The 13,435-nt window shown below is 44.0% G+C and overlaps 1 protein-coding gene across 5 annotated transcripts in view; it reads right to left on the bottom strand.

The window, feature by feature from the left end:
- KIAA0586 overlaps positions 1 to 13,435 on the bottom strand; it is a 79,055-nt gene that overhangs the window by 27,589 nt on the left and 38,031 nt on the right. For all 5 annotated transcript variants that reach the window (XM_079981877.1, XM_079981880.1, XM_079981879.1 and 2 more), the window contains exons 24-30: positions 12,212 to 12,402; positions 10,952 to 11,108; positions 9,511 to 9,742; positions 7,505 to 7,746; positions 4,415 to 4,491; positions 2,091 to 2,225; positions 1,760 to 1,931 (exon numbers count right to left, since the gene is read on the bottom strand). In XM_079981877.1, the coding sequence (XP_079838003.1) occupies positions 1,760 to 1,931; positions 2,091 to 2,225; positions 4,415 to 4,491; positions 7,505 to 7,746; positions 9,511 to 9,742; positions 10,952 to 11,108; positions 12,212 to 12,402 (1,206 nt within the window). The remainder of the gene's footprint in view (positions 1 to 1,759; positions 1,932 to 2,090; positions 2,226 to 4,414; positions 4,492 to 7,504; positions 7,747 to 9,510; positions 9,743 to 10,951; positions 11,109 to 12,211; positions 12,403 to 13,435) is intronic.

Raw genomic sequence — 13,435 nt, 5'->3', positions numbered from 1 at the left:
CAGCCATTCAAAAAATAATTACCAAGAATTTTAGTTTTTCCTGGAAAAGACTCTTGTGTATTGAATGCACTATTCTAACTGAGCTGTGTTTTTTTCCGCTTTTGCAAAATAAAAACGCTACTCATGGAGAAGTTAGAGGTTTTCCTACCAGGTTGTTTTCTGGAAGTGGTTAACAAAGAGATCAGCATAGGAAGGTGCTTTATATATAGCCAGACAATCAGCTATCCTGGAAAAAACGTGAAAAGTGGGGTGCCACAGGGTTCTGTCCTGGGCCCATTGTTGTTCAATGTCTTTATAAATGATATGGACAAAGGAATTAAGGGGATGCTCATCAAATTTGCAGATGACACCAAACTCGGAGGGGTAGTTAATACCACAGAAGAAAGAATTGGGATTCAAAACAGATTGAAGAACTGGGCACAAACTAACAAAATGCATTTCAATAGGGACAAATGTAAGGTTCTGCACTTAGGAAGAATCAGATGCATAAATACAGTGGTACCTCAGGTTAAGTACTTAATTCGTTCTGGAGGTCCGTTCTTAACCTGAAACTGTTCTTAACCTGAAGCACCACTTTAGCTAATGGGGCCTCCTGCTGCTGCTGTGCCGCCGGAGCACGATTTCTGTTCTCATCCTGAAGCAAAGCTCTTAACCTGAAGCACGGAGTCTGTAACCTGAAGCATCTGTAACCTGAAGCCTATGTAACCCAAGGTACCACTGTATAAGATGGGGGACACCAGTACATGCGAAAAGGATCTAGGGGTCTTGGTGGACCACAAGCTGAACATGAGTCAACAGTTTGATGCAGCAGCAAAAAATGCTAGCGCTATTCTAGGCTGCATCAACAGAAGTACAGTGGTACCTCAGGTTAAGTACTTAATTCGTTCCGGAGGTCCGTACTTAACTTGAAACTGTTCTTAACCTGAAGCACCACTTTAGCTAATGGAGCCTCCCGCTGCCGGAGCACGATTTCTGTTCTCATCCTGAAGCAAAGTTCTTAACCTGAAGCACTATTTCTGGGTTAGCGGAGTCTGTAACCTGAAGCGTATGTAACCCGAGGTACCACTGTATAGTGTCCAGATCAAGGGAAGTAATAGCACCACTCTATTCTGCCTTAATCAGGCCACACTTGGAATACAGTGCCCAGTTTGCGGCACAACAATTTAAGAAAGATGTTGACAAGCTGGAACATGTGCTGAGGAGGAAAACCAAGATGATAAAGGGCCTGGAAACCAAGCCTTATGAGGAGTGGTTGAAGGTGTTGGGCATATTTAGCTTGGAAAAGAAGGGACTGAGAGGAGATATGCATTACACTGCTAACCAGTAGCGGGGGACATTTTCAAGCAAATTCTGTACAGTGGTGTCTCGCAAGACGAAATTAATCCGTTCCGTGAGGCTCTTCGTATAGCGGTTTTTTCGTCTTGCGAAGCAAGCCCATTGACAGCTTAGCGGATTAGCGCTATTAGCGGTTTAGTGGCTTTTAGCGATCAGCTGTTAAGCGACTTATCAGCGGATCAGCTGATAAGCAGCTTAGCGGCTTAGGAAAAGGGGGGGAAAGGGGGGAAAACCTGCAGGAACTTGCAAGACATTTTCGTCTTGCGAAGCAAGCCCGTAGGGAAATTTGTTTTGCGAAGCGCCTCCAAAACGGAAAACCCTTTCGTCTAGCGGGTTTTCCGTCTTGCGAGGCGTTCGTCTTGCGGGGCACCACTGTACTCTATTTAGGAAACCCCCAGAAAAAAATATATTTTAAAACTTGCACCTGCAACCCTGTCATATTGTCCCAGAGATGTTGCGCGCTGAGGTGGCTTTTTAGAAACCCGGCTGCTAGGCTGGTCCATGTAAACACCACGTCCCATCAAGATGCTTTCTGCAGCTTCCGTGAGCTTTGGCCGCTGCCCCTCGCTCAGTTCCCCAGCACTGTCACTTGTGTTCTGGAGTAAAAGGGAGAGAAACAGAGGGGAGAGAAGGGAGGGGCAATATTCAATCCTTCTAGCAATCATCCAGACTAGTACGAGGCAGATTTCCTCCCCACACAGAGTGCAGCATGGGATCACAGGTGTGATCTGCTCTATTTTGAGAAATGAACATACCTCACTCCGACAGATCTCTTCCTGGGAAGCAAGTGGTGCTTGGTTTGCTCTTGAGAAAAGGGAGAGGACTGGGTCCTTGTGGTATCCTCTGTGAGGTCTGTGTACCACTTGTCCTTCGCTTGGAGGATCAAAATCCTGAAAGATGAACAATATAAATGCATAAAACACAGTCAAACCTCGGCTCCCAAACACCGAAAACCCGTAAGTAAATGCTGCGGTTTTCGAATGTTTTTGGGAACCCAAACGTCCAATGCGACTTCCACTTGAGTGTAGGAAGCTCTTGCAACCAATCGGAAGCTGCGCCTTGGTTGTCAAACGTTTCGGAAGCTGAATGGGCTTCCGGAATGTTTGACATTTGACAACCAAGGTTTGACTGTAAAAGCATTCGTTACTGAGGTCAGTCACTCTTCTGAGGCCTTGGGAGACTCTTTCAGTGACACAGCAGCTTAGTGCATAGGGGCACCAACACACTCTGTGCTGCTGCAATTATCATCATCATCATTATTAGTGTTACACATATGGTCCAAGGTGATGTACAAAATATCCTGAAGGAGTGTTTCCACCCCCATTGTTCAGCCCGGACACTGAGGTCCAGCACTGAGGGCCTACTGGCAGTTCCCTAATTTTGAAAAGTGAAGCTACAAGGAACCAGGTAGAGAGCCTTCTCAGTAGTGGTGCCACCCTGTGCAACACCCTCCCATCAGATGTTAAGGAGATGAGTAACTACATAACATTTAGGAAACATCTGAATGCAGCCCTGTATAGCGAAGCTTGTTAAGGTTTAATGTTTTACTATGTTTTTATATATGCTGGAAGCTGCCCAGATTGGCTGGAGCAACTCAGTAAGATGGGAGGGGAACAAACAAACCACTATTTTTTTCACTGTTTTGTAATAGCTTTTATAAAAGCTTTTACAAAACAGTTATAATAATAATAACAGTAATAATAATAATAATAACAACAGGTGAGTTTTTAAAAAAATAGTTACTAGCTGTTAGCCATGATCGTTATGTTCTACCTCCACAGATCAAGGCAGTATTCTTCTAAGCACCAGTTTTGGCAGAGCAGAAACGGGGAGAGTCGGGTTGCACTCCTGCATTGTTTGTGGGCTTCCCATAAGCATCTGGTTGGCCAGTGTGAACAGGAATAGTAATAATAGTAATAATAGTAATAATAGTAATAATAGTAGTAGTAATAATAATAATAATAATGGTAAAGGTAAAGGTACCCCTGCCCGTACGGGCCAGTCGTGACCGACTCTAGGGTTGTGTGCCCATCTCACTCAAGAGGCCGGGAGCCGGCGCCGTCCGAGGACACTTCCGGGTCACGTGGCCAGCGTGACAAAGCTGCACTGGTGAGCCAGCACCCGTGCCGCACACGGAAACGCCGTTTACCTTCCCGCTATAAAGCGGTACCTATTTATCTACTTGCACTTAGGGGTGCTTTCGAACTGCTAGGTGGGCAGGAGCTGGGACCGAACGACGGGAGCTCACCCCGCCGCTGGGATTCAAACCGCCGACCTTACGATCAGCAAGTCCTAGGCACTGAGGTTTTACCCACAGTGCCACCCGCGTCCCTAATAATAATTATAATAATAATAATATTTATACCCTGCCCTTTATACCCGGGCCTTAGCCTGATCCAGCAGCCAGGCTCTTCTTATATGATATGGGTACTAAAGCAATGACCACAAAAAGAGAAGTTCTTCTGTGGTGCCCCCTTGTCTGCAAAACTCCCCGCTCCAAGATGTTGAATCGCCTCTATCTTTGTTTCATGTTTCACCAGCAATTCACCTTTCTAAGCAAGTTTTTGACCCTGTTGATTCATTGTGTTGCTCTTTGTGCCATTGTTTTTAATTGTGGCAGTTTGTGTTTCAATGATCACTGTTTGCTCCTCTATTTCTAATCCACTTTGAGTGGCGGCTGTGTGAATGTAGTGACTCTGCCTCCCCGGCCCCCGTCTTGCTGCTGCTGAAATACTTAGAAGAGAGAATTATGTTTGAACCTGAGTTCATGGTTGGTCTCCCATCAACCCACGAGCAGCAAGCCAGAACAAGACACTGGGAGGAGCAGGGCAGCTGCGTTTATTATTATTATTATTATTATTTGATGGGAGCACCAACAAACTCACTCATCTATTCACTCTTAGCTTTGGTTTGGGCTTAGACATATGTGCAAAACTCAGCGACTGCCTCTGACCAAACCAGCCCATTTGTCTATCTGGACCAGTTAGAGATGGCTACCAGTGCGGCACCCAGTTTTCCACCGCTGCCACCCTAAAGACCCCATAAATTTTGGCAGTGTCTAGTTAAATGATTTCATTACCATCTCATGGGCATCATGAAGAGTGCTGGTCATACTGTCACTTAGATTTGGAAGAGACAGTCCTCCTTCTGCAAAAGCTGGAAGGAAAACATAACAAACATGCACTTACGCACGGCAGGCGAACACACAAATCCATTCCACTTGCAAAATAACGAAATAGGAGGTTAAAAACAAGGACTGAAACAAGTTTTGGCACAGAGGGTTCTAAGCTTTCAGGTGGTAGTGGGGGAGGTTTTCCCTACCTTTCCCCCTCCTGCATTTATTTTCAGGCCACTGTGCAGTTCTTCCACCCCACAACTTCTCTGCTTTCCTTCAGGTGAGGTCACACCGTAAATGCAATGACACCTCAGCATTACACAGCCAATCAGATCTGGGGGCAACATCAGTTTTCAACATTGTGGTGTATCACCAGCCAAACATCGCGGTTTGGCGATATATTGCAATTTTGAAAAAACAAGATGCATTGGTCTCTGCCTGCAAGACACCAGGTGAAACTGCCCCAGCTCTCACCTCGAGAGGTGAGACAGCTACACGCAGGCTCATGGGCTGGGACAATGCACCTTGTTTGTGCCGCTCAGCTGGAGGAAGGGAATGAAAGCTTATATCAAGAACAAACTTAGTTGGTCTCTAAGGTGCTGCTGGACAATTTTTTTATATATTCCTCCCAGCTGAGACAGCCCCAGTGCTCTTGCCACTCGCGTACAAGCGGGAAGAGCATCAGGGTTCCTTTAACTGCTCACTATGGGGAATGGCAGGGACCCGGGTGGCGCTGTGGGTTAAACCACAGACTCTAGGACTTGCCAATCAGACTGTCGGCGGTTCGAATCCCCGCGACGGGGTGAGCTCCCATTGCTCGGTCCCTGCTCCTGCCAACCTATCAGTTCAAAAGCACGTCAAAGTGCAAGTAGATAAATAGGTACCGCTCCAGCGGGAAGGTAAACGGTGTTTCCATGCGCTGCTCTGGTTCACCAGAAGCGGCTTTGTCATGCTGGTCACATGACCCGGAAGCTGTACGCCGGCTCCCTCGGCCAATAAAGCGAGATGAGCGCCGCAACCCCAGAGTCGGCCACGACTGGACCTAATGGTCAGGGGTCCCTTTACCTTTACCTATGGGGAATGGCAATCACGCTCCCTTCACCTGGGCAGTTTCACGGAGCCCCCACACTGCCGCCGACTCACGGGAGCCAGCGCTGGGCTGGGGGCTCCTTTAACTGCTCGACTGAGGCAAGAGCAGCTGCACACTTCTCAGTCGAACAGTTTAAAGAGGGAGGAACAAGCTGCTATCGGCTTTCTCTCTGTGTGTCGTATGAGGGCAGAGTGGGATGGTGGTTCTACACTAGCAATATATCGCTGAGTGGAACCGCTACCGCTCTTGACTCCCTCCAGCAGACGCTGCTAGGAGAGGGACCCAGGAGCACTGATGGTTTCACCAGCAATATACCACTGAGTGAAGCTAACATCGCGGTCAGCTCCTCATACCGGTCCTGGGCGATAAATTGATATATTGCCCAGGCCTAGTGGCATGAGAGTGTCACTGAAGGCAAACTGTTTTGTTTCAGCTCTAAAATAGTCATTGGAGTGGTATAAGAGAAGAAATCATGCATCCCCATTGCAAAAAGAAAATGCTTTGTTTTGCCAAGCTGCAAGAGTTTAATTAATTTAAAGCAGGGGAACATTTAAAAAAGATAGGCTTCCTCTCCCTTGTAGTATGTAGTGACCAAGTCCAGAATTCTACCAAGAATGTATAATTTGCTGTTGAAATGGAACACTGAGGAAGAAACGGTAAAATCAGCTATGATAAAATGGGCACAAGATATAGGATATAACATTATGTTTGCTGACTGGGAGAAGTTGTGGACCACCGGGATTAAATTTACGGCATGTAATGCCCTAAGAGAGAACATTATGAAAATGATGTACAGGTGGTACATGACCCCAGTCAAGCTTGCAAAAATATATCATTTGCCTGATAACAAATGTTGGAAATGTAAAGAAACAGAAGGTACATTCTTTCACCTTTGGTGGACGTGCCCAAGGATTAAGGCTTTCTGGGAGACGATATATAATGAACTAAAAAAGGTACTTAAGTACACTTTCCCTAAGAAACCAGAGGCCTTTCTCCTGGCCATAGTCGGTCAATTGGTGTTAAAGAAGGATAAAAAAATTTTTATGTATGCAACAGCAGCAGCAAGAATACTCATCGCAAAGCATTGGAAGACACAAGACCTACCCACTCTGGAAGAATGGCAGATGCAAGTAATAGAATATATGGAGATGGCGGAAATGACTGGCAGAATCCGAGACCAGGGAGAAGAGTTGGTGGAAGAAGATTGGAAGAAATTTAAAACTTATTTACAGAAATATTGTAAAATTTTTGAAAGTTAATGGCATTGAAATGAACAGAAGGGGTTCTAGCAACGAGGTTAAAAATAAGATTGGATGGATAATTAGACAAATAATTTGGATATGAATTTGCTGAATTAATTTGCAACAGGGATACAAAAGAGGGAGATGTGAGGAAGTCAAGAAAATAAGTGAATCAAAGATGAGAAGCAAAAAGAGGGATTTTTGTGTTTTTTTTCTTCTTAAAATGTGTTCTTTCTTTTCTTTTGTGAAACTATTTTTTCTTTATTTTTTATGTATTTTATAACTTTGTATTTTTGTGTATTTGTTCTTGTTTTTTCTTATGTTTGTTGTCTTTTCTAAAACTTAATAAAATATTTATATATATATATAAAAAAAACAAGTCCAGAATTCTACCACCTCCGCCACCACTTGATGTGACTTCCAGAAAAAAACGAGTTGCTGATTATAGGAACAAAGGAAACTGCTGGCTCCCAAATCAGACCATTGATGCGCCTAACTCAGTATTGTTTGAACTCATTGTCAGAGGATGGAACTTGGGACATTTCTGCATGCAAATCAGATTCCCTACCACTGAGCTATGGGCCCTTCCACATGTTCCATAAATCTTGCAAGGTCACCCTCGGAGCTCTCACACTAGTAAGAGGGGATGTGTTCGGTCTTGGAACAATTAGAAAATCAAAAACAAAACGCTAAAGAAAGTCAAGGAGCTGGAAATAGCCTCACCTTTTGCAGCCAGCAGCTGTCCGTAACTGTACAGAATTTCTCCTTCTGAGATTGGCCTTCCCGTAGTCTCAGTTTCCGTGGCGGTCAGACTGCTCTCCTCTGTGGAAAGGCCAGAACTGGGTGTGTGCACAGAAGGGGATGGAGCCCTGGGCTCCTGCAGGGGCAGTTCGTGGGGCTCAGCTGGCTCAGGAGCTGGCAAGACCAAAGTGTCCGGCTCTTCGTGTTTGGCCACAGACATTATGCTAAAAGTGACATATAATAATAATAATAATAATAATAATAATAATAATAATAGAGCACCGTCAAAAACTGATGCCACACATTACTAACATTGCTTAAACCTTCACCAGTTTGTCAAAAATGTCTTTTCTGTCTTTAATTTTACTTGTCCACAAAATGGTGTGTTTTTTTTATGATCAAAATTGTTTGGGCGACATTAGAGGGTAATCTGTTAGGATACTGATGTTCCATTCCACCTAAACAGATGTGTGGAGCTGTTGTATGTCACATGTCTGTTTACATTCCAGCACAGCTTGCTGGGAACTTCTGTTTGTGTATAGCTTTTGCCTTATGCTTCTTGCTCTTAGACATGAAGGAGCTGACATGTTTTCTTTGTCTTGATCTATGCTGAATAAACTGCTTGTAAATATGCTTTACATATGCCTCTGTCCGCCCTTCTGTCGCGAAGAGTTAATTACTCTGCTGATTAGAGCGTGCTCCAGCTTCTGAAGAGTTCTGAAGCTGCAGGTCGCTGTTTGATGCTGTTCCAAAGACCGGGGATCGCCCGGCTACTGGCCGATGGGCCAGAGCCAGCTGGGGGCCTGCAAATTGCCCCCGTTTCCTTGGATGCATCCCAACATAATCAACAAAAATGAAAAACGGTTTGCTATAAAATAATGCACTCCCCACAGACACTCTGGCTGGATCAGGACAATTCATCTCAGCTCTCTCCCTTCTGCTTCCTTGCCAACCGTACCTGTTCCCTCTAAATAACAACTACCCACTTCAGGTAATAGTGCCAAGAGGACAACTCCTTCCTTGGCAAAAAACCTAGCTAGCTAGCCTCACAGTGCATTGCTTTATGGGTGAATCACTGTTAAGATGACCCGGAAACTGCAATTAATCACCAGACGTCAAGGAAATAAACAACTATTTTACTTTTAAAATACAACTGAAGGCGGCCCTGTTTAGGGAAGTTTTTAATGTCTGATGCTGTGTTGTTTTTAATATTCGATTGGGAGCCACCAGAGTGGCTGGGGAAACTCAGCCAGATGGGCGGGGAATAAATAATAATAAATAATAATAATAATTAATAGATAGATAGATAAATAAATAAATAAATAAATAATTTTTATTATTATTATTACATACCAATATTTCACTGAATGTTTCTTGATAGACTCTCTTTTTTACTGATATGCTTCATTTTTATATGAAAATTTTATGTTAATAATAGTAACATTTGTTCTTCAACTTTCCGCTAAAAGGCGACTCAAAATAGGACTTCTAGAGCCATAAAACGCACAAGGCTGACAAACATTTATAAGCAAATACAATGGTAAAAAGGATGGAATCTAAACTGCCCAGGTGTGCACCTCAAAAAGGCCTCTGAATGCGAGTTGCTGGGTATCACTAGCAGATCAGGTCCTGTTTGCGAGTTCCCAGCTGGGATATGGCTGGACACTGTGAGAACAGGATGCTGGTCGAGATGGGCCATTGGTCTGATCCGGCAAACTCTTATGTTGTTAATCAACCCAAAGCCAGGGGAAACAAGAGTGTCTGAAAGTTGGCAGTGATGGCTCCAGGAGTGTTAAAATGTTGTAATTATAGATTTTTTCTTTTTTAGCAATCTTACTGTGTTTTATGTAAACCACTACAGAATTTTGCATATTAAGTTGAATATAAATATTAGTAATAAATCAGTACTTCTCTTTATTGCTGCAGCTAAGAAGATTGCAAGAGGAAGATTAGAAGGTGATTGTTTTGTCGAGTGTTACACGACTCACAGAGCTGCGGGGCGATAGCTCCCTTCTTCTTCACTCTGCAGGCTGGGCTTCTCTTCTTCCAGAGGAAGCTCTGCATCTCCCCAGGGGTTCGGAGGCGTCTGCCTTTCCACCACTCCTCTGCCTGGGACATGCTCGGATACAGGAGGGCTCGGCGTGGCTACTCTGGGCGGTGAAACCACAGGGGTGACCACAGGGGTAGCCACTGGGCTGATGGCGGCTCCAGCCTTGGATCCTACAAGAAGAAGAGATAAAGAAATGCCATGCCAAGCTATGTTGCTGCAGCAAAGGAATGTATGACTCTTCCCTGAAAACATTCCGCTTGCTGCATGGAGCAAATATATACTTGACAGTCCAGGCTGGTCAAGAACAAACTATAATAATAATAATTTATCATTTATACCCAGCCTATCTGGCTTGGTTTCCCAGCCACTTTGGGCGGCTTCCAACCGAATATTAAAAACAACACAGCATCAGACATTAAAAACTTCCCTAAACAGGGCCGCCTTCAGTTGTATTTTAAAAGTAAAATAGTTGTTTATTTCCTTGACGTCTGGTGGGAGGGTGTTCCACAGGGCAGGCGCTACTACCAAGAAGGCCCTCTGCCTGGTTCCCTGTAATCTCACTTCTTGCAGTGAGGGAACTGCCAGAAGGCCCTCGGTGCTGGACCTCAGTGTCCAGGCTAAACCATGGGGTTGGAAAGGCTCCTTCAGGTATAGAGGACCGAGGCCATTTAGGGCTTTAAAGGTCAGCACCAACACTTTGAATTGTGCTTGGAAACGTACTGGGAGCCAATGAAGATCTTTCAGGACCGGTGTTATATAGCCCCGGCAGCCGCCCCCAGCCCCCAGTCTAGCTGCCGCATTCTGGATTAACTGCAGTTTCAGAGTCACCTTTCAAAGGTAGCCCCACGTAGAGCGCATAGCAGTAGTCCAAACTAATTGCTATCTGTTTCTATTCCCAATTGCTTTGAAGTTCTGAAAGTTCTGCAAATATGGTTCCAAAGTATGCCAAATCTGATTTCTGTTTTTGATGGAATTACAAACTTGGTGGATCAGGGAAATGCTGTGGACATGATGTATCTCGATTTCAGTAAGGCTTTTGACAATGTCCCCCATGATATTCTCGAGAGCAAGCTGGTAAAATGTGGGCTGAACGTTTTCTGACTCTAAGATTCAATGATTCTACAATTCTATTATTCTATGATTGATCCCTTCCCCAAACCTAGATACACAGAAGAATTACTAGAATAATTTTGATAGTTCATAGCAGAAGAGGGTTGGGTTGTTGTTTTGGAGGGTGGGGTGATGACAACACAACTCCCAATATGCCAATCAATCAAGAAAGCTCTTTCTGGAAAATTAAAATACACCATGCTTGAAAACAAAGCTGATGAGTGTAATTAATTTAGCAACTTTTCTACTCTGAAAACCTGTTTTGATACCTGCTGCTGTTAGCTGCCTCAGATCAGTATTTCCATCAATTTCAGTTACAGACAGAGAGGATTCTGGGGTTTTTACTGGAGACGGTTCTTTTGGAGGAGGAGGGGATGGAGGAGGTGTGGCTTCAGGTGTGGCAAGTGGAGTAGACAGTATTGTTTCCTAGAAAAAACACACAAAGGCAATTGAAAGAAAGTAGTAAAGCTGTTAGAAAATATTCCCTCCACCTTATTTTAAATAATCAAATCTGACTGGGAGAGAAAGAGGCAGGAATTCAAAGCTTACAGGATGTAGGATTTCTGTGACAATGAGAGCATAGTTCAAGGGGAAGTGAGATGGAATATTGATTGGACTTAGTCTAGCTTGCAAATGTTTCTGAATCTCAAGAAAACCCACAAGCAATAAAGAAAGGACACGTGCTTATTCTTATGGTTAATAAAAGCTTACTCTTTAGAATCAAAACATAAATGGAGCATAAATGGTATTGGGCTCCATTTACAATTTGCAGCAGCTACATGCAGAATGTGTGTGGGTTAGCCTCAAGCAGTGCCAAGTATTTTCAGTCTGGGCTGATTTTGGGTGAATGCTATTTATTTTTTCAGGAGAAGGAGCAGTTTCAGGACAAACTGCAAGAAGTCTGAAATTCTGGGTTTTTAAACAACAGTGGACTGAGGGCCCTATATTTAGCAATTTAGTTGTCAACCAGTTGCCTATAGACCCAGCTTGCAGCAAGTCCACTTGCCCAGACAACAATTTCTTCTGGTCAAACAAATGGCCAAACTTGTTGCTGAAGTCACTGTCTGACACAGGGAGTGTGCACCTTAGCCCTGGAGCACACACCAGTAATGAAAAGAATGACTCTGGGAATGTGCAGAGTATATTTCTGCCTCGCTTAGTTCCCAGCCGAAAGAAAACTGCAGTGTCCAGGTCAGGAGATGTAACTTCCAGGCTCATTTCAGTGCTGGCAACAGATTCAGAAGTTGCACACCATCTTTGCCAAATAGGGGCAGGAAGACCAGAAAGCCTCTTATTTCAAACTTTTTGTCATTGTTGCTTACATGCTGCAAGAAGCAAAATGCCAAGGGTGGTATTCAGCTAAGTTTTACTCAAGAGTAGACCCACTGAAATGAACTTGACTTGGGTCCATTAATTTTAATCGGTCCACTCTGAATAAAACTTAGTTGAATACTATCCAATTACTACAAAATAAATAAATAAATTCCCAATTCTTAATCACAAATCCCAAACAAAAAGAAACAAGTCACCTTTTCTGGCAAGGGTGTTGTGGTTTGAGGAACAACAGCAGCAGAGGCTGCCTGCTGGCTTTCGCTGTCACCCAGCATGACGGCAACTGTCTCAGCAAGAGCTTCATTCACAAAATGTCTAATAATGTCCGAATCCACTGGGAGACCGGCATCGACAAACAGCTGAAACCCCCCGGTACCTGCTGCTTCAACTAAAGATAAACCAGAACACAGGCAAGAACCAAATATTAAGGCTTGTATACTATTTTTTTTACAAAGTAATAATCATAAATAAGAAAGAATAAAAATGGGCACCCCACCACCAAGACCATTCCATTGTAGCTATGCAACCTCCCAAAATTTCAACACACCTTGTGATGGCTTGACCCCTTTCCATTTTAACAGTACAAATTCTACAAACACCTTTCATAGCTCCTCAAAATCGTTTCTCCTGCGTATTCCCCATCTTACCTTAAAGGAACATGTTAATTTATCATTAATAGCTATATCCCACACCTCTTTATACCATTCTTCCATTTTATATTCTGCTTGAAAAATGGATCCAGAGGATCAGGGGGAGGAGCAGACAGAAATCAAGACCCTCTGCATAAATTTTAAGAGGATTTTTCTGTTTGTGCTAGAGCGATATTTGGGTCCAAGGTGACATGCTTGTGTGGCAAAAGCAGTCCTTGATTTTCAGATTTCTGGCATGCAGAAAAACTGCCTTTAAAAAGTATGCTACTTCAACATAAGGCAAAATCATGTATGATATGGATAGAGAGAAGGAAGTTATTCTTCCTCTTCTATAATATTTGAACGTGGTGGTCACCCACTGAAACTGATTGGAAGTGCATTCTTTTCTAAAATCAGGAAGTACTTCTTTGTTGTTGTTGTTTAGTCGTTTAGTTGTGTCCACCTCTTCGTGACCCCATGGACCAGAGAACGCCAGGCACTCCTGTCTTCCACTGCCTCCTGCAGTTTGGTCAGGCTCATGCTGGTAGCTTCGAGAACACTGTCCCACCATCTCGTCCTCTGTCTCCCCCTTCTCCTTGTGCCCTCCATCTTTCCCAACATCAGGGTCTTCTCCAGGGAGTCTTCTCTTCTCATGAGGTGGCCAAAGTACTGGAGCCTCAGCTTCACAATCTGTCCTTCCAGTGAGCACTCAGGGTTGATTTCCTTAAGAATGGAGAGGTTTGATCTTCTTGCAGTCCATGGGACTCTCAAGAGTCTCCTCCAGCACCATAA

This window comes from Podarcis cretensis, assembly GCF_951804945.1.
Source record: "Podarcis cretensis genome assembly, chromosome: 1".
NCBI classification, from domain to species: Eukaryota; Metazoa; Chordata; class Lepidosauria; order Squamata; family Lacertidae; genus Podarcis; species Podarcis cretensis.
Note: the sequence above shows the minus strand (reverse complement) of the source record. Positions and strands in the feature narration are given on the sequence as shown.